General features: G+C 43.9%; 2 protein-coding genes across 10 annotated transcripts in view; both read right to left on the minus strand.

Annotated features, from left to right (window-relative positions):
• The window catches only part of crebbpa (CREB binding lysine acetyltransferase a), a 38589-nt gene extending 18386 nt beyond the window's left edge, over positions 1 to 20203 (minus strand). For 3 of the 4 annotated variants that reach the window (XM_076090409.1, XM_076090407.1, XM_076090410.1), the window contains exons 1-4: positions 17930 to 20203; positions 5880 to 6532; positions 1493 to 1730; positions 22 to 135 (exon numbers count right to left, since the gene is read on the minus strand). In XM_076090409.1, coding sequence (XP_075946524.1) covers positions 22 to 135; positions 1493 to 1730; positions 5880 to 6532; positions 17930 to 18017 — 1093 coding nt within the window. In that variant the 5' untranslated portion in view covers positions 18018 to 20203. The remainder of the gene's footprint in view (positions 1 to 21; positions 136 to 1492; positions 1731 to 5879; positions 6533 to 17929) is intronic. The other variant, XM_076090408.1, reaches the window with a different exon arrangement.
• An 826-nt stretch (positions 20204 to 21029) lies between these two features.
• LOC142948398 (adenylate cyclase 9) overlaps positions 21030 to 25283 on the minus strand; it is a 31040-nt gene continuing 26786 nt past the window's right edge. For all 6 annotated transcript variants that reach the window (XM_076090413.1, XM_076090417.1, XM_076090414.1 and 3 more), the window contains 2 exons: positions 24692 to 24971; positions 21030 to 24496 (listed from right to left, as the gene is read on the minus strand). In XM_076090413.1, coding sequence (XP_075946528.1) covers positions 23450 to 24496; positions 24692 to 24971 — 1327 coding nt within the window. In that variant the 3' untranslated portion in view covers positions 21030 to 23449. The remainder of the gene's footprint in view (positions 24497 to 24691; positions 24972 to 25283) is intronic.

A 25283-nucleotide genomic window follows, 5' to 3' on the forward strand; every position in this document is an offset into this window, starting at 1 on the left:
GAGCCTGCTGCTTGTACTCACGTTGCTGGGTGCGCTTGTCGCTGGCGTTCTTCAGCGGCAGGCAGACGGGACAGTCGTGTCGTGTGCAATTTTTCCAGTGGGAGATTATCTGTCTGGACGACGCACAGTGAGCCACTGCAAGGAGAAAAAAGAGACAGATAAGAAGATAAGATAAGAGACTTAGAGGGTTCGGTATTTTAATGCCGACAGTTTGCCACCAAGCGCTCAACTCTAGGGAGAGGACTTTGATTTTCTTATATGCCCCAAAGTCTACAGTCCACAGTTATTTCAGAAGCAGAGATCCTGAGTCAGAGGAAATGAACAGAGACTTTGACTCCTTCACACTTAACACATCTTGGCCTCGGAGTTGGTTTGGCATGAAATTTAACTTAAGCATTCAAGTCCAGGGCCAGAGCAAGACATTAAAACAAGTATAAATGAGAGTAGCTTGAGGTGATTTTGATTTCAGCAATGCTGGTGGTTTAACAGCAGACAGACGCACACAATATCACCATTACAGAGAGACAACATAGGGGAGAAACAGCACACATGCAAGTGGGCAAGCAGGTAGGAGGCGAGTGTTGTTATTAGAATGGATGGAAATCCCCAAAGTATGAGCAACAAGGGGTTAAGGGAAACATTTTCATTGTCATGAAGGTAAAAATTCACGAGCCATTAAGCGTCTTTCCTACTTGAAATATAGGAATAGTCCACGTGCGTTATACTTGTCATTTGGTTGTCGAGTTTTAATCTTCACTGTCCAATCTCAACATCCAGTGAACACGATTGTCCCATTACGGGAATCCTTTTCTATGTTGATGAAATTTTTCCCACCATATGTTTTTCATTGCTTGCTGGTTTAATCTGTTGTTTTCTGACTGTGGTAGGTGTAAAACCCATCCGTACCATGACTAAAAGACTATATAAACATCATATATTATGCAGCTTTTAATTTTAATATTTGTATTTAATTTTAATTGATAAAATTTGACAGACATTTGTTTTCATTTGCTCCTTTATTTATTTATCTTTTATTGATTCCTGTATTATCTACTCCTCCATTCATTTATTATTACATTATTTACATTTATTTAGTTATTTCATTTGAGTATCTGTTTATTTATGTATTTATTAATGTATATATATTATTTTTCCTCAACTTATTTCTGTATTATTTTCTTTATACATAGCTAGCTAGCTAGCTAACTAACACTGTCTGCTTGTCAACTCCAGCCTTCATCCCCGGCAAAGCTGGAGACTTTACACCAGATCCAGATATCAAATGGTTTATAACCATACTATATTTGTTTAATTTGTCAAGAGTGCAATGAACATTGATTGGCGGCTAGAAAGAACTGAGTTTATGTTGTGTTAAACCTTTAATCATGTGACCACACAGCAGCAAATTCTTAAACAGCAAAAAGGGGGAGTGGACTTCAGAAAAAGTTTTCAATTTCAACTTTTCCGATTGCTTCGAAATGCTCCGACTCACCCTGGCAGGACTTGCCGGCCTGGCAGTGGGTCATGTGGTTGAGGACGTTCTTCATGGTGCGGCAGTGAGGCAGGGCGCAGGCTCTCACCTCCCCGTTGGCCTGCTCCCGCCGCTGGCACTTGTGCGCATGAAGCAGCAGGACCAGCTGCTGCTGGATCAGCTTGCGCTTCTCCGGGTCGGCTGTGGGGACGGCCGAAGACACCGCCACACCGGCCAGCGGGAGCATCGCCGCCTGCTGCTGAATGGACGACAAAGACAATGACAAATGTCAAAAGTTGTAATGGGTTACACGTTTTTCTTTGGGCTTGCAAAGCTGTCAATGTCACAACACTGCCCACCCAAAGAATTTGAAATATGCAGCAATTTCAGCTTCAACATGTGTTAGTTGTAGAGTATGGTTAGTACTGAAACACTGATTATAGAAGGGCATTGGCATGTCCATTTGTGGATATGCCAATATCAGAGAGTTTATAAATAAAGTAATTAAAATATTAATGTTATGCATTTCTTACTGTTCCACCAGTTGTTTTTCATTTACATTCCACTGCTCTCTGAACAGCCAACTATCTGAAAATCATGGGCCGCCATTAGCAGAACTGAATCAGACTCTGCATTCTTTCTTAACAGCAAACAGGCACAGCTATTAGAAGTCTTGATGTTCAGACAGATTATTGTTTACTTGCAGGTAATTATTATTCACCCACATTAGTCAAAACAGCACAAACTTCCCACCAAAGGTTCTGCCTTTATGTCAATGCCAATGTGTCACTACAGGACCCCCTCTGGTGATGCAGGCCCTATCGGAGCTGTGCCAGGGTGACTGTGCTCGGTTCGATCTAGAGCAGCCGATGCTCTGGCACCGGGACAGCTCAGCATGACGCGGGCTTTTGGCAGGATGGACTTCTACAGCGCTCCACGACAGAAACATTTACAACCTCTCCTCCCACTCCCTTCTCAAGCTAGTCCTTGTAGAGTTTGAGACCAGTGGAAACATCAGAGTTAAAAACATTGCAGTAGGTGGGTAACGGAGCCCCCAGATAAATTCTGTTCTTTCTTGGCAAAGTGGTTTTTCATTCACCACTTTGACCAGAGGTTATTCAATTTCTCAGCTGATTAGGGCTCATACATTAACTTCCTACACTCACACAGCAATATGTACCATGAGAGTTTTAATTTATATTTTACATGACTTTGCATCCGTCTATATTGTGATAAATATCGATACTGTCAATTTATTCTTATTCATATCATGATCCTGATACCAACCATATTGCTCAGCCCTATGCAGGATAATAGAAATCTGTTAACGTTGTAACATATTTTAATATAATTTGTATACGTATACTAATGTAGCTTACCCTGTAATATCTATGGTTGCATTCAAAGTATCGCAATATTTTGTGTGGCAATATTGTATCAATAAACGGACGCCAACTATTATCCGGATGTTGATCCGTACCGATTAATTACAGTTTAACATAAACAATCAGTGTGAAAAATTGTTTTACTGGCGATCGTTATCCGCCAATGTTCAGTAAAATATGCGATCAGGACGTCGGCATTTATGCTTTTCTAGTCACCGATCTCTGACAATGTTACATTGTGAACAACCAATCCGTGTTTAAATTGACAGGGGCAGGAGCTAGTAACGTTAGCAGCATTGCTAATGGCCAATGAACGAAGGTTCTGTTCAGTAACATTATGATGCGTTCAGGCAAGGTAAACGTTATCATGATGTGTTCACAGGTCATATTTGCTCTCTTTTATTCATTTGTGCTGATCAAATACGTGTTTTAAGATGAGTTTTATGATCCGTTGCACCACTATAGTTTCTACACAGAGTTCACACTTTTTTTTATCAATTAACTTTTTAAACAGAGAGAGAGAGGTAATGTACTCACATAGCCCACCCTCAACAAGAACCATGACAGCATCCATTAAGATGTGAGGCACCATAAAATAAGTGTTAGTACCAAGCTGCACAGACACACTGATCAACTGGCGCTCTCTCATCCACAAAGCTGCTGGGAGACCAGACCACACTCTGCCAGGCCAGGCTGTATCCCCTCAGGCTGTTGACACCGCTCCAACAGACCAGATAAAAAGACCCAGCTGAGTCGACTAGACACTGGCAGCCTTTCAACACAGCTGAGCAGGCGGACACACAAAGTTGCACGCACACACACGCGCACAGATGCACACACCCTTTGCTTTGCGCTTCCTATTCAGCCCCCCCCCCCCCCCCCCCCGACACACTCCACACATCGGCAGTCAGGACAGTTGCCAACTATCATCTCAAAGCTCTGCTGCCGGGCCAGACTATTCAGCTGAGACTCCCCTCCCTCCCTCCCTCCATCCCTCCCTGCCTCCCTTCCTCATTGCACTCGCCCTCTGTCATTCTAACTGATTAAGTGGTTTACAATGCCAGTCCCTACGTGACTGACAGGGCAAGCAGCCACCCAATAAGCCAGAGAAAGTGAGGGGAGTGTTCGTGCATTTACAATAACAAAGGAGCGTGGGGCAGGAGGGATCGGCAGTGGTCTCTAACCAACACAGATGCCCAGAAAGAGATTTAATTAGCCTACAATTAAAGCACAACGGAGGAAGTCGCACAGAAAGACTTGGTCTAGTGGTTTTCATCTCTAGAGCTGTTGGTGACATGATAATCACAGGAGACGGGCTAAGCTTATAACACACACACACACCTTTTCCTGCAAATGCTGACAGTCCTGCTTCTATGTCAGTTTTTATTCTTTCGTGTGGTTAAAGTATGTGCACACTCTATTTAAGAATGAATCCTCGAAACACACATTCACTATCTGTCCAGGTTTCTTCTCAGTAGCTTGCAGCATCTGTGTATGTGTTGTGGTTACATACCGCTCCAGTGTCTTGGCTCCGACACAGACAGTAAAATAGATGGCTTCCTACTGATTTCCTGTGAAACCACATTGGTGGAAAGCATACGTATAAGCAGCCAAAGACAACACGAACTCTCACACACATCATTTAGAGTCCCAAGACTCATCACAACGACGACTCAACAGTTGACGGCAATATCTATTGGCTCAGTACCAAAACACGAGCTCAGAAAATGAGCGGACAGGGAGAGAAGCGAAGTGCAGATGAACCGACAGAGTGTACAAACACAGACGCACACACCGCACACGAGGAGCGTGTGAGTGGGCCAAGCCATTTGAAACAAAGCACGAGTGGTGTGGCGTTACGGCCGGTTATGAAGCATCTCCGATCTCATTAACCAGCCAATTAAGCGAGCAATTACACTCTCACAAATGCATTTAAAAAACAAAGCACTGTATGCAGAACAAGGCCCCACTTAAAATAGGACTACTGAGGTAGGTTTGGCGATATGTTCTCAGATGTGTGTGTGTGTGTGTGTGTGTGTGTGTGTGTGTGTGTGTGTGTGTGTGTGTGGCCGCTGACTCTACATGCTGTTATCCTCCACTGGCCCGCTGAGCAGCAGCTCTCTCGTTTCCCGGTGGGAGACCATTAAAAGGAGCTGTATTTAACATTCTGAACATTAATATAGCAGCAACTAGTTAGCGCTCACTGACTATATACTGTGGCCACTTGTGGGTATAGCAACAAATGCGTATCCAACCCATAAATAGCTCTTTCTTCAGCTATTTTCTTTGGTTAGGCAGAGCAACAAGTTCATACTTTCTGATGCGATGACACCCTGAATTCTCAAAGGTAACACATAGCTGTGTACAAACTCGTCAGACTAATAGTGGGGTTAGTAGCGACACAGTACACGTCCTTTGTGCATAGAAGATGTAAACGATACTGGTTTTAAAAAAACATTCAACGCCTTTGAAAAATGTTTTAAGGAAATGGGAAAAGCTTTTAACCTGTTTGTTTTCTGTGGTTTTTAACATACGCTGTATTTTTTTGGTCAGAAACAAAACTTTGTTTGCATATGGAGAAAACTCAACAGGGTACTTTTAACTTCTGCAGTAAAAAAACATGCATTAAGCCAAATATATGAGAGCGGATCATAGTTTTCATTGTCCGCTAAAGTTGATTGAATTTCAAAATAAGAGCATGCAACTATATAAAGTAAAGGTATCCAGGATTAATAAATTATGGCTCCACTTGAGTTAAAGTTGCTGGGTAACAAGATAATATTGACCGCCTTAACATGTTTGGATTAGTCAAGCATCTAAGGAAGATTCCAAATGGATCACATTCATCTGTGTCCAATGTTAAAATGGTACTTTCCACCCATCCACACAATTCTGTGCAGATAAAAAAAGAAAAAAAAAAATCAGCCAGCAACATGCTCCGTATGTCTCAATGCATTCTTGCCTAAACATGAACAAAACCTATACTTAAAATAAAAGTGGTGGAAAAGGAGTGTGTGACTCACCTTGTTCATGTTGCCCGCCTGCTGGGCTGCACCGATATGCTGCCCCCCCTGAGCGAGTGTTTCTGCCAACGCACTCCCTGCTCCTCCTGGTCCCGGAGCGGCCCCCTGCATCGTCGGGCCCTGGTACTGTATGCCCGCCGCCCCTGCTCCCCGTCCTCTCCCAGCTTCAGGTGCAAGGCCACCATTCATCACCTGCCCGGCATGGCCCTGGCTATTGTTAATCATGGCCTGGTTGAAGCCCGCCGTGTTCAAGCCCATTGTTGCAGTATTGTTGTTGTTCTGTCCCGCTATTCCAGTCGTCGTTCCCGCTTTTTGGGCCTGGGGGGACGGGTGGTTGTTGGGGGAGCCCTGGCCGAGGGGGCTCTTTCTCTGCGGTGTCCCCAGCTGAGGCCCCAAACCGCCTGGCTGAGGGCTAGCCGAGTTCAGCCCGGCGCCTGCGATACCGGAGGTGCTGCCGGCTCGAAGGAGCTCCGAGAGCTGCTTGTGCTTGGCGGCTGCATCCGGTACGACAGGGACGCCACCGGGCCCACCGGCTCCAGGTGCTGCTCCGACGTTTGAAGGCATCCCACCCATCAGGCCCAGATCTCCTCCATTAGGGATCAACTCATCTGGAAGGTCATTCTCCAAATCATCCCAGGACAGAGATCCCAAATCTGGGAAAGAAGGAAGCGTAAAGAAAATTGAGATTAATTTGATCTAAACAACATATGTATTGGAACGAAGGATGAGAGCTTGAATATCCTGTAAACAATTTAATTTGGCTGGCAAAATATTAACTCAAGGGCAGGACTTTTTAAAAAAACAGTACATCTTGCATATTAATAGTAAGAATCAATTAAATACTAATCTTTAATTATCATAATTTTAATGTTTTTACTTTCAGCAGTATTTGTAGGAGTCATGCCTGAAAGGAGTTACAGTTCCTTTTTACAGAAATTTAAGAAAGTGCACGACTAAGCTCTGCGACAACAAGATAAGCCATGATGTAATGTTTAAGGCACTACAGCAAGCATACACCTAACTTTACTCCTCCGTCACAGTCCAACTGTTCACAAACGCACCCAGAAGTGGGACATTAATGGGATAGCATGCCAACTGGCTGCTGATCCCTGCAGCACACGACACAGAAACAAGATGCGGAGCGATAATAACAGCATCACTACTGGCTGACTAACGGTGTGTGACGCCAGAGAATCCAGCAGCACTCAGGGTTCCTGCTGGGTGGAGGAGGAATATTTATGTCGCACCATCCAGAGGTGTGGACATGATGCTGAGAGCCTGGGGAGCTAGGATTTGTTAGAAATGGAAGTGACTAAAACAGCGGGAAAAAGATAGGAAATGTGAGCGCATTATGGCCATCCTCTCCGACTAATTAATACGATTTGTGTGTCCTCGTTTGGGGATGTCACTTTGGCTAGCATCTAATGTTTCCTACCTTCCTGACAGTTCATCAGGGTACAGTATCCCTGCAGTATCGAGTGCTGCAGGGATGACGAATTTTTGGAGGCCAACACGAAAGTTAGCGTCGCACTGTTTCCCTCGACAACATTTTTGGGGATTATTGCAGAAAATAAGCTCTGTGGCAAACACAATCATTCATCTATGAACAAACAAACAAATCACTTTTGATGTTTTGTTTATGTTAAAAGGTGACTTTGAAGGATTTCAACTTATGATAGTGCAAAAAAAACAAAGATTACATTTTTGGGACGGCCCACATTCATTACGGGACGGCTTAGGTTGCATTTCGGAACGTTAGTTAAGCGCCCTGTTGTGCTGCAGGCAACTGTGATCACAACTTTTGAGGTAGACAAGTGGTTTTCAATTTGATAGAGCAGTCACAGTGGAAGGTGTTGCCTGTATTTACCGTCATGACATGTCTGTGGTATGTGAACACAAAGAAAAGCACAAAAAGTCACCTGTTGCTCTTCATCTAATAACATCACCAATGGTTGGTTCCTGTTTTACCACTACTCTCCTGTAATACCATACCTGGCAAAAATAGTTTTTAATGTGTAAACTTGAATAAATAAAGTTCTCATTCGTCTGAGCGGTGGTGCCAACAGAAAGTGCTTCAGCAACAAAACGCAAGGGGGTCATCCGGCAAAAAATGTATATCAAGTCTCATTGATAAAACAAAACGTCCACAATAATAAAGCCCCATGCGATGTTTAAATGCAGAGCTGTTTTTAAAACGAACAGTAGGTTGCTTAACAAACCCAGCCTAACATGACTCTCGCGGGTAAAAATGCTAACTCAGTTCTTCAAAGTTCACTTCGAGTGGAGGATAGATTTGTTCCTATTTTGAAATGAAGCAAAGTGAGTAGAGGGCATGTTCAGCATGGCTCAGAGACCGCACTTTACTGCAGCTGCACAGCTGAAAGGTGGGGAGAGCTGAGGAATGACGCTTTATCTAAAGTACATATCCGAATCAAATCAAGCTTATCAGTGATCACCATGAACGACGAACAGGGCCTCGGTCTTAACGCTACAGGATGGGAGATAACAGAACTGGGCAGACACAGTAAAACAACCTCTCATCTGCCGTGTGCTGCTGCTGGATGTCTTCATTGAGATTCAGTCAGAATCCAGCCTTTAATGAGGGCACTTGGCCTACGTACTTCCCAGAGTAAACACAGCCTTCCAGATCCGCTGCGCTGGCTCGCTGTCCGTCCCTGGCATCAGGCAAGCAGGTGCTCCGTGTGGAGGAAGCTTGTTTAAGGCTTGAAGGGACCATCCATCTTTCCCTCCCTGGCTTCTCACTAACCAGCAAGCAGCCACATGGACGCTCTCAGATCAACAGCAATCAGTTTAGCCACATGCGCTCAAGCCTGCATTCATTTCTGAATGGACACACACACTCTCTGTGAAACCTTTCCCCCAGGCTGCTTGGCTGGGGGCCAAAAATGCAAAGCAATGTTTTGGTTAGGTAGCATCACATGCAGTCAGGGGAGCCCCGACCATGGAAGGAGGGGGAAGGGAGACAGAAATGGAGTACTACGCTTCTCTTCCTCTTTTTTCCACTTTCCTCGCTTCCATTTGTTGCTCATTACTCCTTACTTTAATGCTCTTCATTCCCTAACTGCCTGATCGACACACTGCTCTCTCCTTTTTGTTTTGTTGTATCCCCTGTGGCTCCTGTCTGGGAGCTAGTGGCTATGAATACACGCTAAAGCCACCCGAGCGGTGGTCCAGACTGGGGACGTCTGTCATCTTGCCCAAAGGCCATGTGTCTGGCTTTAGAGGGACAGGTGCAGCATGGCCGCCAGGCCTTTCACTTGCTGTTTAGTATCACACTACGAAGAGCAAGACACCCACTTAGAGCTGGGAGGGTAATCCATCCTCTGCTTTTGGTGGGGGAACGAGATCTGATGAAATGCTGTAGAGATTCCTTTTTGTTTTTTGAGAATCGTGGAAGATTTCACTCAATAAAAACTGAATTTCCATATGATCATGGACTCACAAATTAGTCAACACTACTTGCATAATAAATGATAGAACTCCAGGTTTAAGCATTTTACATAAATCAGGCTTCAGTGAGTCATTCAGGACTCACATTTGTGGACCACTGGAGCGTTGCCTCCATAGATAAATGTGTCAGCTACACAGCAAGCAAACCACAGCGGCTTTGTTTACGTTCCAGCTAGCAAGCCCCACGCCTGGACCTCACCGCGGACCTTAGTGCAGTCCCCCGGCTGACAGTTGTGCAGTGAGCAGGGTTACGTTTTTGCTGTGTCATCACCATTCATGTCTGTACAACCAAATGTGTTTATGATTAAATGATTTACTAAAGCATGCAATTGTTTACAAGAGACAATTTTGTTTTGAAGGTTCTTCAGATTGACTAATTTAACTTTTTTTTAAATCGACAAAATTTAAGGGGGACGCATCCCCCGGACCAGAGAATATCCCAGATTCTTTTCATATTGCAATATAGACAAAATCGCAGGAAAAAAAATTAACTGTCATGACATCCAACTGTGTCATCAACAAAATACAGGTACTGTAACATGTTGTGCAACAACAAGAAAAACCATGTATGACATCACCAGCGTAAACACCTATTCGTGTTGAAAAGGTACCGACCAATGGTGCAACTTCATCCCTTACTTCTAACAAGTAAGGGATGACTCACTCTCTTAGAAAGTCGAGTGAGTAAAATCACTTGGACTATGCAGGTAGGCACACACACACACCTTTGTTTTTATCTCGTACTTCTCACATCGCTCGTGACACAGACATATCATCATCGAAACTAGTGGTGTAACGGATGGTGCACTCTTCTCTTGCGCCGCGTTTTTGGGCGTTTTTTAGACTCGCATGAAAGTTAAAAATATTCTCAACTTTTCAGCGCCAGGCGTGAGTCGAACCGCACGACAATATCACAATTGACGGAGGCAGTCAATCAAATCAAGCAAGAGGCGCGCTTAACTACTTTACCACTGACTTCCTGTTTTTATGCCGGTAGATGTGGTTGGAACGGACATTGATATTAGCAATTGTTAATATAATTTCCCCCTCCTCATTCAACAACGCAATTGAATGCAAGAGATGTAATGCTTATCAAAGCCTAATTTCAAGAAATATCAGAATTACTCAAAAGGTGTTTTTGAAATAATTCCAAAAGGAATTTGTGGTGGGAAATCTATAGTTGAAAGCCAGCTTTTTTTTCTTTTTTTTTTTATCTACAACATTTTTTCCCCAGCCACATTCTCATTACATCACTCACAGATGTAGACTGCTGCGTGTGGAATCAGCTAAAAAGGGCAATACTGGCTAATGAAAACAGATTGTATCATAACAAGGAAAAACACGCACACATACAAATTAGTCCATGCTGCAAACAAAGCCAGCTAAAAAACAAGACGACTGTGTCATCACGCTTCACAAGGAAGGGGTAAGTGGTGACCCCCCCCCCCCGTGCTGCTCTCCCCTCTTTTTTCGGAGGGTATTTCTAGTTCCCCGTAGCCGGAAACATAAATGGCTCCATTAGCAGCTGCGTCATGAGCTTACCGACTGCCTGCTAGGCTTTAAACGTGCCATTTGCATAGTGAAAGCGAACATTTGGGTGTTTCACCATCCCCTTTTACAACAAAGATTCTGCAATACTGCCGTAAAGATGATCTGCCATTAAGCCGGCTTTGCTTTTTTCACAGTGAACCTAACAACGACGGCATAACGCCGACTCATATAGCACACCTGCAATCATGTGTGAGCAAAAGAGGTGTGATGTGTAGCACAACTGCGTCGGGGCATATTTTTTTTTACATATCCCGGTGGTTGGGGCACACAAATAACAAGTCTCAAAACCTTCAGACCCATTTCACCGTGCCGGCTCTCCCTTTTCACACAGCGGCAGAACGACTCTGTCCCCCCGTACCTTTTATACACAACAGCGAGGCAGAATAACGCACCACAGGCCCACCTTGAGCAGGCTGTGTGAAAGGGGCTACCGACATGGCCGTGACCGACACATGGAGTTGAACTAAGAGCTCAGCAAGGCACGCATCAAATATTCACTAGCTAGGCTTGAGCACACTTGCAGACACTCACCCAACCCATACACACCCTAACTTTGATAGAGAAAAGAGGTCCATTAGCTGAAGATTATCAGCCATTTATAAATTGATTCAAATGTAATTATGAAAGAAACAGTAGCTCTTAGTGGTGTAATGGCCCACCGTCGATTCATGCTCCAGACGGATCCCCCCTCGCGGTTCAGCACACATGTGACCCGCGGATTAATTACACAGATAAACGTTAACCTTCACAGTGTGAAATAAAGTTTGACTGATGTTCGCTATCCGCCAATATTCAGTAAAATATGCGATCAGGACGTCGGCATTTAAGCTTTTCTAGTCGCCGATCTCTGATAATGTTACATCATGAACAACCAATCCGTGTTTAGATTGACAGGAGAGCTAGTGAGGTTAGCAGCACCGCTAATGGCTAACAAACGACGGTTCCGTTCAGTTACATTATGATGCGTTCAGGCTATGTTCGGTGAAAATTAGTATTGAGCGAATGTAAATTATAACTTAATAATGATGTGGTCACATGTAATCTCGTAAAATGTTACAAAATTCCCAGCTGCAGAAGAGCTATTAAGCTCATCATGGTCCCCAAAGCGAAAGCATCTAGCGTTTTAGAGAGTAACACCCTGAGTGCACAACTCCAGGCTGCTCAGAGAAGCACTAAGACCTGGCATGAAGAACCTCAGGGGGGTCAAGTAAGTATTGCTGTCGCAATCCCCGACCCCATGATAGGCCTCCTCCCTGACATAGTCAGACAAGCCCTGCCCCAAAGGCTTGATGAGGCTCAACTGAGTGGACAAGCCACTACAGTCACCTTGAAGACCACTGCTAGGAGCTTAGCAGCGTCTGGTGGTGTAGTTCTTCATCACACCACCAGGGACAGCGACCGAGCACCCCAGTCTGCTCGCGTGCTTGATCCAGGTCTCTCACTCCCCACTTCGCATTTTGACAGGAGGGGGGGCTACTCCCAGGCCCAGAGTGGCATTAGTGGTTCCAAAACCACATCAACAGGTGAACAAAACGTCCCATGTAGTCCATGCATGCACCTGAAACAGAGCCCCTCCCCCACACGTCGAGAGGTTAGTCATCCTCACCGCTATGTCGTCTTAAACGACTATGCTAATTCAGACCACTCTGATGATCCAGGCCCTCTCCGCGTGCAGGGTCTGCGTATCCGTCAGCTTGAGTCTCTTGCGAACGACATAGAACGCTTTGATCCAGAAAATCACGAGTCATGGCATCAGAAGACATTTCACCCTAAAAAGAGAATTAGGTTCAAACGAAATCTTAAGTCCCAAACCCACTCCATAAGAGCAAGTTAAGACCCAGAGATCAAGAGTCTTAGACACCAACGTGTGACGGAGGCGGTAAAGCGCTTTACCACACTCCGGACACCGGTGGACGAGCCGATGCCACTAAACCTTGCCAGCCGTGGGCCAGTTCCAGACGGACAAGTCGCCGTCACCCAGGAACATAGACAAACGATGCCAATGCCCCTCCCAGAGCCTGCTCCTGACTCTAGTCCACCCAGTCTGCCTGCATGCTTAAAACCGCCAAAATCTGCCACCCAAAACCATGTCTCAAACCAGAAGTCTTCCCTTTGTTCGCTGAAAAACGCTCAGAATAAAGACGCACGACACTCTGACCTCTCCCTTGCAGTCAACCAGCCTGCAACGGAACAGGGGACACCCTGGGTACCCCAGAACAATTGGCCCCCAAGTTCACAACCTTGCGCGGTGAATAATAGAGCAGATTTGACCGCCCAGCAAGCACGAGATGCAGCCCGTCCAACCATTCGACAGCCGAAGTTAAAACCCACGCGAAAAGGGTCCCGACAACTACCGCTGCTCGAATCGGAAGAGCTGCGAGCTCGCCATTATGTACAACCAAACTGTAAAATGAAAAAGGGGTTTTCTTGGTACACACCTCTAGGGGACAGGAACCGGTCCGTTGGGCCATCCCAGCAGACCCAGGGGGTGATAGGTAAATCCAAATCTAGAGTTAGGTAGACCATGACACAACCATCACACTAACCTACCTAACCACCTTTCCGTTTTGTTTGTTTTCATTTCTCTGCTTTCATTTCGTTTTTGTTTTTCCACATACTATGCTACAGTGCAGACGTTATCACAAGATCATGATGTAGCAATTGAGTGTATTAGAAATAATGCCTTGCTTACCTATGATTTGTGTATATGTTTAATGTAGTTTAGTTAGTCATCTGCCCAGATGCCGCCTTAGTGTCTGCCCAGACATCTTGAGCCACTATGAACTATGAACACTGACTGTTAAACCATCCCTTTCTTCCCACAACTACATGGACTGTTTAACCTTTTGTGCTCTCAGAACTACATGGACTGTATGACACCACATGGAAGCCCACGTCAGTCCTTGGTTTGCCCTAAAGACCGTGGCCGCACCTCGCTCTTCAGGCCAAAGGGGGGATGTTGGGATCTGACTATATGGCTTCGACATGTGCTGTGGAACAAAGAGAGAGAGAGTCAGGCCTTGCCTTTTGCAAGCAAAGGTTTCATCCTGATTGTAGTTTGATGAGCACCAAACCCCCCAACTTTGAAGAAATTCACATTAGGGTGTGAGTTTCCTCCTCGAAATGCCACACTGCTCTCATTGGACGAGAGCAGGGATGCCGAGGCGGGACCTCCGGTAAGACGATCTTGCTCCCCCAAAAACTATGCATTCCTGAAGGTACCTGAAAGCAGCGCTGCAATCTAATTGGCCGAGAGCCAAGACACCCCAGGACCCCTGTGGTTCAGCCACTGTTCTACAAAACTACCTGCAACCCCCACCTCAATGCTTTTTCCCCTTCGACCTCCGTCGAGCTAGGGAGCACACCAACGTTGTTTCCCTTTTCAACCAAATCCTAGGTTTAACAGTTTCATTTTTATAACGTGGTGTATGCTTTATGATCACCGACACTGGCGATCCCTGAAATTGCTAGTGTTGTGTAGAAGTTAGCGTGTATTCCATGCTACTGTGATTTGTGTCAAGACAGCCGCAGTGAGGTCGAAGTTGCTTCTCATCAGTTCAGGAGGTCAGAACCGCCGGCTGAGACAAAGAGTCGCGGTTCTTGCTCCCCTGGCTGAGAGAGCAATCTTCCGTACTCCAGCGCGGAGGATCTTAATCTTTTGTTTTATTTCATTTTGTTCCTTTCCCTTCTCTTTTACTAATCCACACACACAGCTTTGAGCTAATGTAGCTACGTGCTAAACGGCTACCGGCACGTATAGACGCCGGGTCTTCTGTTGGCTACCCGCCATTTTGAGTCTCGCGCATGAGAGACGTCACCACGTCCCAACTACATACTTCGCTGAGCTGTTCCCTCGCCACACACACACACACACACACACACACACACACACACACACACACACACACACACACACACACACACACACACACACACACACACACACACACACACACACACACACACACACACACACACACACACACACACACACACACACACACACACACACACACACACACACACACACACACTTTTCGATCATCTGTTGATTTTAGATAGCGTGCTCATAAATGTATAGTTGTTGTTAGTTTAGATATTAATTGACTAGATCATTAGTATTAGAACGTAATAAACTGTTATATTTTAAAGAGCAGCTGTCTGTGATTACTTTGTGCATGTGTATTGTGATAATAGCTGTATATGTGGTCTGTGCTCGAACTTAAACCTTCACTTTCACTCTGAATGTGTAATAGTACTCAGACTATTGACATTGTGAGTGAACACTAATTATGAGACTTAGTTTTATCGTTTGGTTATTGGTCCCTGTTCGCAGGGTGGTGCCCCGTTATTATTAATAATCATTGATAATTGTTACTGACATTAATAATTCTATTGATGTCAAGAATTTAGTTTCTTAGATGCTGATAACCTAAACACGCTCCTTTACGTTCCCAACATACTGGTGCCCCCTTTTTGAGGCTATGTTATTCCCAACATGCTGATCCGATCTGTGATCCGAACCGTGTGTTTTATGATCCGTTGCACCACTATTAGTTCTGGATGTGTATTCACATTGTTTTTTTAAACAACAACCACTGTCCCAATTTGGAATAAGCCAGTACGATGTCAAGACATCTTAATAAAACATATGCTCACTACCAAGTGTTACACATGGCCTGAATAGAGACAGGAGGCCCGTGTTCACTCTCTACCACTGTAAGAAGGAACCTCCCCGAACACACCCAAAACAAAGTACACACACACACACACCCAAAACAAAGTACACACACACACACACACCCAAAACAAAGTACACACACACACACACACACACACACACAAAAATGTGACATGCAAATCAAACCAGGGACCACTGAAAAAGGCAAAAGGTCAAAGGTCAGGGCCGAGGGGTACTGCTCGCAAAGCTTCAGGCATGACTGTCATCAAAGACTGAACGCAAACTCTTTATCTGCAGTCATTTACGACCAATGACAGCATGGCCCGGAGCTGTCCCACGGGGTCCGTTAGGTCCCCACAGTAAAAGGCGAAAACAATAAAGAGCAGGCGGGCCGGGTTTAATGATTGTTCATTGCAGACATGTGGTGCCTCTGCCATGTGTGATGCGCGTTGTAATTCATCGTCGTCTTCTCGGCCGCTTTTGTTGAAAGGCTGTCCAACTTGTTTTTTTTTATTTTATTGCAGAGCCAAACTAAACTAGTCTCAATGAGAACGTGCCATTTGATAGATGTGATACATTTGCCGAGCTACGACTTCAGATCTACAACTTCACTGACACGGGATTACAAAACATAATGTATCTGCACAAATATAAGACTTTTTATTCCAGATACCTATGTTTGAAAAGTGATATCTGCTGAATATACCTTTGGGTATTCACAACAGCAGGCCAAGTTAGTACTGGCTTGAAACAGCATAACGTTAAAGCCGCTTTAATCAATTTTTGCCCACTAAAGGGAATTTCATACAACTGGCATATTATGTGTTTATGGTTAATGTGTTAGAAAACCATTGACTACTTACACATGCAGCAGACACATCGATCATCACCACTTATTTAGATTCATGTTGACACTTGAGAAAACTTTTACCTGACAGATGTTTGGCTGTTTTCAACAACCCCTGGGTTACTTTGTCTGTTGTTTAGCTGGACACAGTGTGTACAATAGATTTGCCAGGGTTTTTAAGTGGAAACAGTTGCCTACAGGGTTTGATGAGACCAATTCACACTCAACCATACAGTCAATTTGCAAGCTGTAAAACCAAAACACTGAGCAACGAGAGGGTAAAAGTTAAGTGCCAGTGATCTTAATATCAATTAAACATTGTTTGATGCAGGTTTAACAGATTGCTTCTATGCGTTGCTTCCATCTTTCTGTCCTCCACCCATGACTGCTGTTGTTAAATTAGCCCCAGCCGTGTCTAGTTTAGACTACAGGAGTAGTCTGATGTTTGCTGCCACCGAGGAAAGAAATTCCTAACAAAGTAACAGCCAAGAAATAGAGTGTCACAGAATACCATATCTTCATATCACAAAAATGACATGCCTGAAGTGTTGAAGTTCAGCAGATTAAATATTTACTGTACACTCGCAGGTAGTCCCGTCACAACCAGATTGGTCTGAGGGTTCATAGGCTTGCTTAAGGATGCTGTGGCAGGAGACTGGGTTTTTGTCTCCGCTGATTCATGTTTTTATACTTGGTAGCTGAATTGAGCTCCAGTTTCAAACATCGCCTGCCATTCACCCTTTTTGTCCTTCTCTCGGAGGCAACTACCGTCTTATCGTCACACTACACACAGACATGAACACAATCAATAAAATGAAATCTCTCTTGATTAAATGCAGGTGTTGTAAAAAGGATCCAGCATGAAACTCTGCTGAGCTACATTGGATCTCTTTTATGAGCAGCAGTATGTCATGAATTGACACTGCATCTGATCTTGACATAAGATAGACGTTGCATCATTTGAGGTATGTGATGAATCAGGGAGTGTCTCCATAATGCCATTAGACCTCTGACAGAAATGATAACTAAGGTTACAACTTCCTACATAAAGTGGTTCACTGCTGTGTAGTAACAGAATCACGCAGAGAAATACTCTTTGCTAACATCCACCAACTCAGTTGTCAGTGTGAAACAGTTAAAACTAGTGTGGTGTAACGAAACATGCAACTTTACATTTTATAAACTCTAGTTTGTGGATTGTTATATTGTCTCGAGTCATAACGTTACCGCGTGGAGGTGTGATTTAGTGTGATAAGGACTGTATTAGACTGCATTAGCACAAGGCAAGCTTACCTCGTAAACTGACGCTCACCACAGAACCAAACCACAACACTGCAGTAAAACCACAGTAACTAACTACAACACACCGAGCTGACCTGGTGACTTTAAATTGTGCAGCATGGCTGGTCAATACATTCAAGAAACATGCTCTCGTGGCAAAGTTAACTATGTATTTGTATTTTTAACGTCACATTGTGCAGACAGCGTTGAGGCCTTTACCTGGTCCATCAGACGCTGACAGGGCAGGTGAAGTCAGCTTCGGCCGCTTAGAGTTGGGAGGTCCGACGTCCAGCAGGTTTTCAGCCATAGTTGTTCTCTTGTCCGGATAGTTTTGCTTTAGTTGATGATTATGATTACTTTCTGTCTGGTAACTTGTTTACCTTCCCGGTTAACACATTAGCAGCCTGCTAACGTTAGCTAAGTGGCTAATAGCTAACGTTAGCTAATTGCCTGCTAGCAGCTAGATTACCTGTTAGCGTTAGCTGCTCCTCTGCGAGTGTCTTCTTCAAAAGAGATGCAATAGCGCCCCGCTTCGCCACCGCCATTCACCCCATGATAATCCAACACCCAACACCCACATTATTATCGTTGAATACCCCGAAATAAAATATCCCCCATGAAAAAAAAAATCGAAATTCAAAATGCAAGTGTAATAAAAGCAGGCGGACTGCTGCGCTCCGGTGGAAAGGTCGTAATTTCTATATGTTCAAAGTGCCCATTTTGAGTGACGTCAAATTTCTTCATGCAAAAATTCCCGCGAAGCTCCACAAAAATGCACAATTGCATAAAAATGCAGTATTTTTGCAAATCGTCTCGAAAGTCACGCTCCGGTCTCCGCTTGCCCACACGGTAAACAAGACCGCTGCTGAGCGTCGTCAGGGGCTGAATCGCCGCTGAAGGGGAAACCAGATATACGGAGCGGGTTTTGCCCGACGACCACCGATCCTAGTCCCGTTTTTTCGCACAAAATGTCTCCGAGGCGATGTTAAGATTTCGTTTTCTGGGGAAGGACGTTGTCATATCGCGGTAAGGATGCTCGATTTTCTACGTAAAAACCAGTGTTGGACCGAAATCCTAATTCCGAGCCACGACAAGATGGCGGCTGTTGATTCCTTCGATACAAAAAAGTTTTTTTCTTTTCCAGATCGTCTGTGGAGGGGGAGGGGCCGCGCTATCACGCCCTACGTGAAGACACCGCTCCTGTTTCACCGCTGGGGGCGCTACAGCACCGCCGGAGATACTTAGAAGCAGTTCACGAGTCAGAGCATACATTTAAAAATAAAAGTACATTATAGTTATTAATATTGAATTCAACATGAATCCAACATCCCAAAAAAATATTTATTTATTAGATTAATACATTTAAAATAAGTTCTGTGTTGCATGTTATTTTATCATTAACTCATGTAGGTTCTGGCAATGAATATTGAGTAAAATATACTAAACTGACAGGTTATTATTGACAGGTTTGGAACTATCTTTCCTAAACTTGGCCAACCACCAATGTGAATATACCCCGACTGCCCACGTCTCTGATTTACTTTGAATTGCAATTTTGTTTTGTTTTTAAATTTCTGTCTGATTATCAGGCTATGGTTTTAACATGAAATCATCTCCTTTTTATATTTCACAGTGCACTCAACTGTTCTCTGCTTGGAGATTTATTTCTCTCATATTGAAAAGTAATACAATTATACCGATCACGCTTACTCAAACAGACACACATTGAACCAATTTGATAATACATGTTGCTTTTTCATTGTTTTCTGGCAAAAATCTGACACATGCACATGTATAAAATAAAAAAAAAATCATATGTGACATAAAATAACTGCATATGTACAAACACTGAGTGCTTTGTGCAAATGTGTACAGATTACGATCATGTGTTGATAAATGATACATGGGTAATGTGCACAAAAACATGTATAATACATCTCATTCATGAACATAACACAAATACACAACGATTTTAAATCAAACAACCGTCTAATTTTTGTCCCAGTGTAATTTAAAACACTACGGGTTGAATTTATAATGAAAACATGTGGAGCTGTCACAATTAGGTGATTAGGCGATGCCATTTTGTTGTGATGATTTTAACAAGTGCTAATAAAACACTCTCTCCCTTATTTTTCTGTCACAAAGCAGATTTACATTTCTTTAACAAGAAGGGATGACTGAATGCCATAAACTTTTGCAATTTTTAACTGGAGCCCTGGACCTCTAAAGATACTTCTTTCCCTTTGCCAAAACTAAAACACTTGTCATACACATCATTAATACACTGTCAGAGAAGTATACAATCCAAGGAACCTTAAGTGAGCAAAGCACAGTGATTTGAAGAATCCCTTTTGTTGGCAGTACATGCTTATTGTTCAACATAAGTGTAGAAAGAATTATATTGAAATGAAACAAAAACAGAATGATAGTATGGTGCAGAGTCAAGACTCAAAATGTAGTGTGTCTGGCAAAAAAGAAAACTGCTCATTCGTTCCCATGCAAAAAAAAGATCACAGACACTTCTCCCCCCCCCCCCCCCCCCCCAACTGTATCACAGATAACAGAGCCAGCAGTGTTCACTTTAATATTTTATTCATATGCGTGTACAGATGTGCGCTACTGGAGAGGTGGTGTGCCCATCAACAGGTGCAGCCCCAAATCTCAAATCTACTCTGGCTATTTTCTGTCACTGCTGTGCAAACTCGGGCTTTAGCGAAATGTCCTGAAAATCCCCACGGATCAACCAACAACGTGAGGCAGACGGGTAATCTGACAAATTGTCTGGGAAAAGAACAAGAACTTTCCTTAAAAACCTTATATTGCCATCTGTTTCCAGAACTTTGCATGGTATGGTTTATTAGGTTTGGCAAACTTGAGCGTGTTGAGAATATGCATTAAATTATTAATGTGGCCGTTGGAAAAAGCAATGACGAGGATTTGTGTCAACAAAGCAGATCTTGTGTAGCTATTTTTGTGTCTTCACTTAGAGTGACAGCTTCTGGAGAAACTTCTTTGGATGTTAATGCATTTATGCTACTAACGTGATCATGATTACGTGATACAAATAATCACAGCTCACACACGCCGATTAAACATATTCCTAAATTCAAAAGGCACTGGTTGTGTATGTTTGGAGTGCACCATGGTAGGGGTAAACAAAGCTATGGATGGAGACGGCTACATAATTAGGGATGGTTCCTCCTCATCTCTGTATCTCTAGAGCTTTCTTTTCTCCATTTTAAAGAATGCAACTAAGTGTGTGACATTGCGCTACAGATAAGGTAGCAACAGCAAAAGAACAGTTTAACAGTGGCCATGTAGTTGATTGATTTATTTTTGCATCATACTACAGGGATCTTTTCTGTGTTATTGACTTGGAGTAGAAATTAAATATCTCTCTCACACACATACACCCAAAGCACAGGGGGGAAACAAGTGCTCGAAGGAGTAAAGACAAAAGCATGAAGCGAGTAAAGAGCAAAGGGAACTACAGAGGTGCCCGCTATTCTCAGACTGAAAGAACGGGAAAAGAGAAAGAAAAGGAACAAATATGGAATTTGTCAAAAAAAACAACTGAACAACGAGCATCATTTCCTCAAACATACAATCATAATCTATCCTCATTATGAAAACAGCATGATAAAAAAACCTTTCTGAAAACCAAGATACTCAAAATATACAGTCATACTTTTTAGGCACCACAAAACAATTAGTTTAGGTTGCACTGCACCTATAGATCACTCAATTAAAGTGGCACAATTTAAGTATCTTGATACAGCAGAGGGCCCCCTCTGTATAAAGGCTGTGACTGGATAAAGTGAAAAGTCCCACCCCTTCAACAGCAAATCACACAGCTAAAGGCAGACGATACTTAACTATTGAATACACCTAAAGTGATGGACTGACTCACCAACGACTGTTTGTTCTTCTGCCGATGAAGGCAACGATTGGAACTAAATTTGCGTGTGAGGTTTTAAATAAAGCACTGTAGAAACTGTGGTTGATCTGTGCTTTGACACTTTAACCAACGGCAATGTGGAACCCCCCCCCCTATCATCTATCAATAGCGTCACAGTGATTGTCCATCACAGTCCCACTTCACTCAAAATCTTTGGAGGATCAAACTCTCCCCCCTCGGTTGGCCACCAAAAGTCTGGTGTGTTTTTCTTACGGTTAACAAATTCCACGAAAAAGACCAAAACCAACAATGAATCGATCATAATGAACAAGTATCGTCTGTGTAGTCTGAGTCTGACATCTCGTATATTCCTCTGTGCCTTCGAGCGCCGTTGTTGACCAAAAACTAATAAAACATATCAATGAGCCACATCGTTGCACTGGGTGTCATGTTCCTTCATTACAACAAAAATGGGCTCTGTATTTTCACTTTGAGTCAATCCCACATACACCATCCTGCTGCTAGCTCACCACGTTAGCTACTGAACACCGTCCCCAACAAATTAACTACTTATTCTTGTTTGAGAAACATTTACTAAAAACCACAGGGCCCAGGAGCACCATGCTGGTCTAGGGGGTTAGGTCAGATTGTGAATGGCAATCCCCATCTCTCTCTCCTCTTATTTTCTTCAAGTCATCATTACTGTTTGCTATGATGAAAAAGACATAAAATACCCCCGAACAAAAAAATAAAATACTACAGTGCCTACTGTTGGGATTGTGTTTCATACTCAAAAGACACATCTTAGGTGGAGTATCACTTTAAGTATATTTAAAGTGCCTTCCTGCTTCTGTGACGATCTCACTTTTTAAAACCACCTTTTCCTCCCAATCTATATTCCCTTATATGATTTGATTTTGTGCTTTTTGATTGTACTCGTTGTGACAGACAAGAACTCTGTTTCAATGTTCTTAAAAGCTATTTCAACATTACCATCAAAGACATTAGCGGCCATTTTAATGGCCACTTCACGGTAATAACTTCCGAATACAAGTGGTCGAGAAAACACTGCGCAAGACATGTGCTTAAAATGTGCATTTAGCTGCTACACAAACTAAAATCTATGCAGCGTGCTTTGCATGCCTCCTTTTACCGAGACTCGAGCACAAACGAATACTGTATTAAGCCCTCGAGTCAAAGCAGAATACATAAATTAACACTGCTTCATGTGATTCCCTCATTCTTCCCATAGTTCCCTGCTCAGCCCATCATGCTGCACTGGCCCTTATATAGAATCTAAAATAATTTTCCCTTAAGTAAGGTCAAGACTTTGATCAAGGTAAAACAAATGATATGGCACAACAATAATTATTTTTTTCAAAGAAATATTTGCATTGAAAATAAAAGCATGGAGTAAGAAACCACAGCATGTTCCGCAGTCTAAACATTGCTGAAACTTTGTTCAGTAATTTATATTTGTTCATTCACTGTTCTAGTCCTGAAGGCACTTAATAACAAAAATGAATAAGAAAATACACCAAGAACAACACCAACAGTCTTCCTTCCCTCTGAACCCTTTTCAGCCTTCTCCCCTAATACACTGCTGTGCTCAACACAGGTCTAACCCACCCCAGTACGTAGGCAACATCACCATCAAAGACATCAGTAGCCATTCTTATAGCCACTGTTTGCGTTAGAGTGACAAACTCCCTCTACATCATCCGTGCTGAAGACACTTCAGCGATGCCTAAAGAAAGGGACATCCTGCACCTGCAATCGGTCCCGGAGAGTCAGACAGCAGCTGGGGGACAGAAGTCACAGGAAGAGGAGAGAAGGGATCAGAGACGAGCATAAAACTCCTCGTTGAGTTTTGATAGCTCGTTGGCCTCCACCTCCACCTCTTCCTCCTCCTCCTCTTGAAGTGCGAGAGGAGCAGGCTGCACTTGGGAGGGCTCTTGCGCAGCACTAGGCTCTGGGCCCAGTTCGGAGTGGGGAGGGAGGTGACGGTCTGTGGCAGGGAACTGCCCAGGGAGGTGTGGAGGGTCCCTATATCCCTCTTCCCTCACCTCGGTGGACTTTGCTTGGACAGGCTCAGGCCTTACAGCACTTTGTGGTTGAGGAGTGAGTGTGGAAAGAAAGGAGGAAGAAGGAGTGGCAGAAGAGGGAGGAAGAGCTGCTGCCTGGGCAACAGATCCCGAAGTCATATTCAGCGCCGATGCCATGGAAGGCAGTCCGAGGCTGGCGCCCAGCTCCGTGCGATCGTGATATATACTTTCCCCACTTTTGGGGCACAGAAAGGTCCTCATTTGACCTTTGCCCTTAACATTAACTGTACCTCTATAGTCAAACTCTAAGCCCATGGCACTGAGCACAGCATGGCTCTCCTCGCTCACCTGCACCCGACACTCCACCCCGGTGGAGTCCATGCGGCTGGCAATGTTAACCGTGTCCCCCCAGATGTCATAGAGCAGCTTAGTGGTGCCAATCACCCCCGCTGTCAGAGGGCCGTGGTTAAACCCAATACGGAGCTTGAAACCGAAACCCAGCATGTTCTTGTTGAAGTCGTCCAGGACGCCCATCATCTCCAGGGCAAAGTTGAAAAGTGCCCTCAGGTGAGTGTGTGGAGAGTCGTCCTCATTCTCAGCCAACTGCCGGACATTCAGTCCGGACGCGGCCATGTAGGTGGCCCCGATTGTCTTGATCTTTTCCACGCTTTTGAATTCGGGTTTGCGAAGGAGCTCGTCAAAGTCTCCAATTAGCTCATTGAGAACACGGTAGCACTCTTTTCCGCCCTCGTAGCTTTCTTCATAGAACTCGCTGAAGTTCACAATACTGGCAAAGATCACGCCCGCACTGTCGTGATTCTTGGAGTAGCTCTGGGTCACCTGAGGAAACAAGGAAATGTGTTGGAATATTTTGAACTCTAAAATGGGCTTATATTTATGATGATAGTGATGCTACAATGTTTATAATTTAAAATGTTTATCTTAAAATACTAAGAAAGCAAAAGCATATGCATTAGGCATTGTTCTGATAACCATAATTAAGTCTGATATTTCTTTTTCAAAAACTACAAAAACCTTGAGCTGGTCAGCGACATGGATGGGGATGATGTTGCCCAGTAACCACTCAGCCTGGTCTCGCATCGTCTGGATCTTGAAGCGGTGTTTGTCAGCCTCTACATTGCCATGGTAATGGAGACGGTAGCTGACCTCGAACTCACGGTTAAGGATCCAGACCAGGAGAAGAAGCAGGAAGAAGGCCAGCACAGCCTCCGGGACCAGGAGCTCAAGAGGTCGCGGGGGACGTTCAGGTGTGACTAATGCTGAATCACCATCACCGGATGTGGAGATGTTCAGTCTGAGCGAGAAAACGGAGACAAACAGAAGAAGAGTAAGAGTGGTTCAAGATGAACATAGAAACAGCAAAACACAGGAAAACAGTTGACAGGATAAAGAAGAGAGATGAGATGGAGGCTGGAGAATTCCACCATCACTATCTGAAGTGAAACTACATGAGGATTAAAATAAATCTATTTATTATATATTCTACCCAGATAGAAAAAACTATCATCTGCTTCATTTACAAAGCAAGGGGAAGTACATTGTAGTGGACAATAAAGATGAAGCACTGATGAAGTGTAGTTTCTCATGTGAGTTTATTTGTGATCTG

The sequence above is a fragment of the Anarhichas minor genome, unplaced genomic scaffold (genome assembly GCF_050575085.1).
Source record: "Anarhichas minor isolate MPS153535 unplaced genomic scaffold, ASM5057508v1 ptg000012l, whole genome shotgun sequence".
NCBI lineage: Eukaryota > Metazoa > Chordata > Actinopteri > Perciformes > Anarhichadidae > Anarhichas > Anarhichas minor.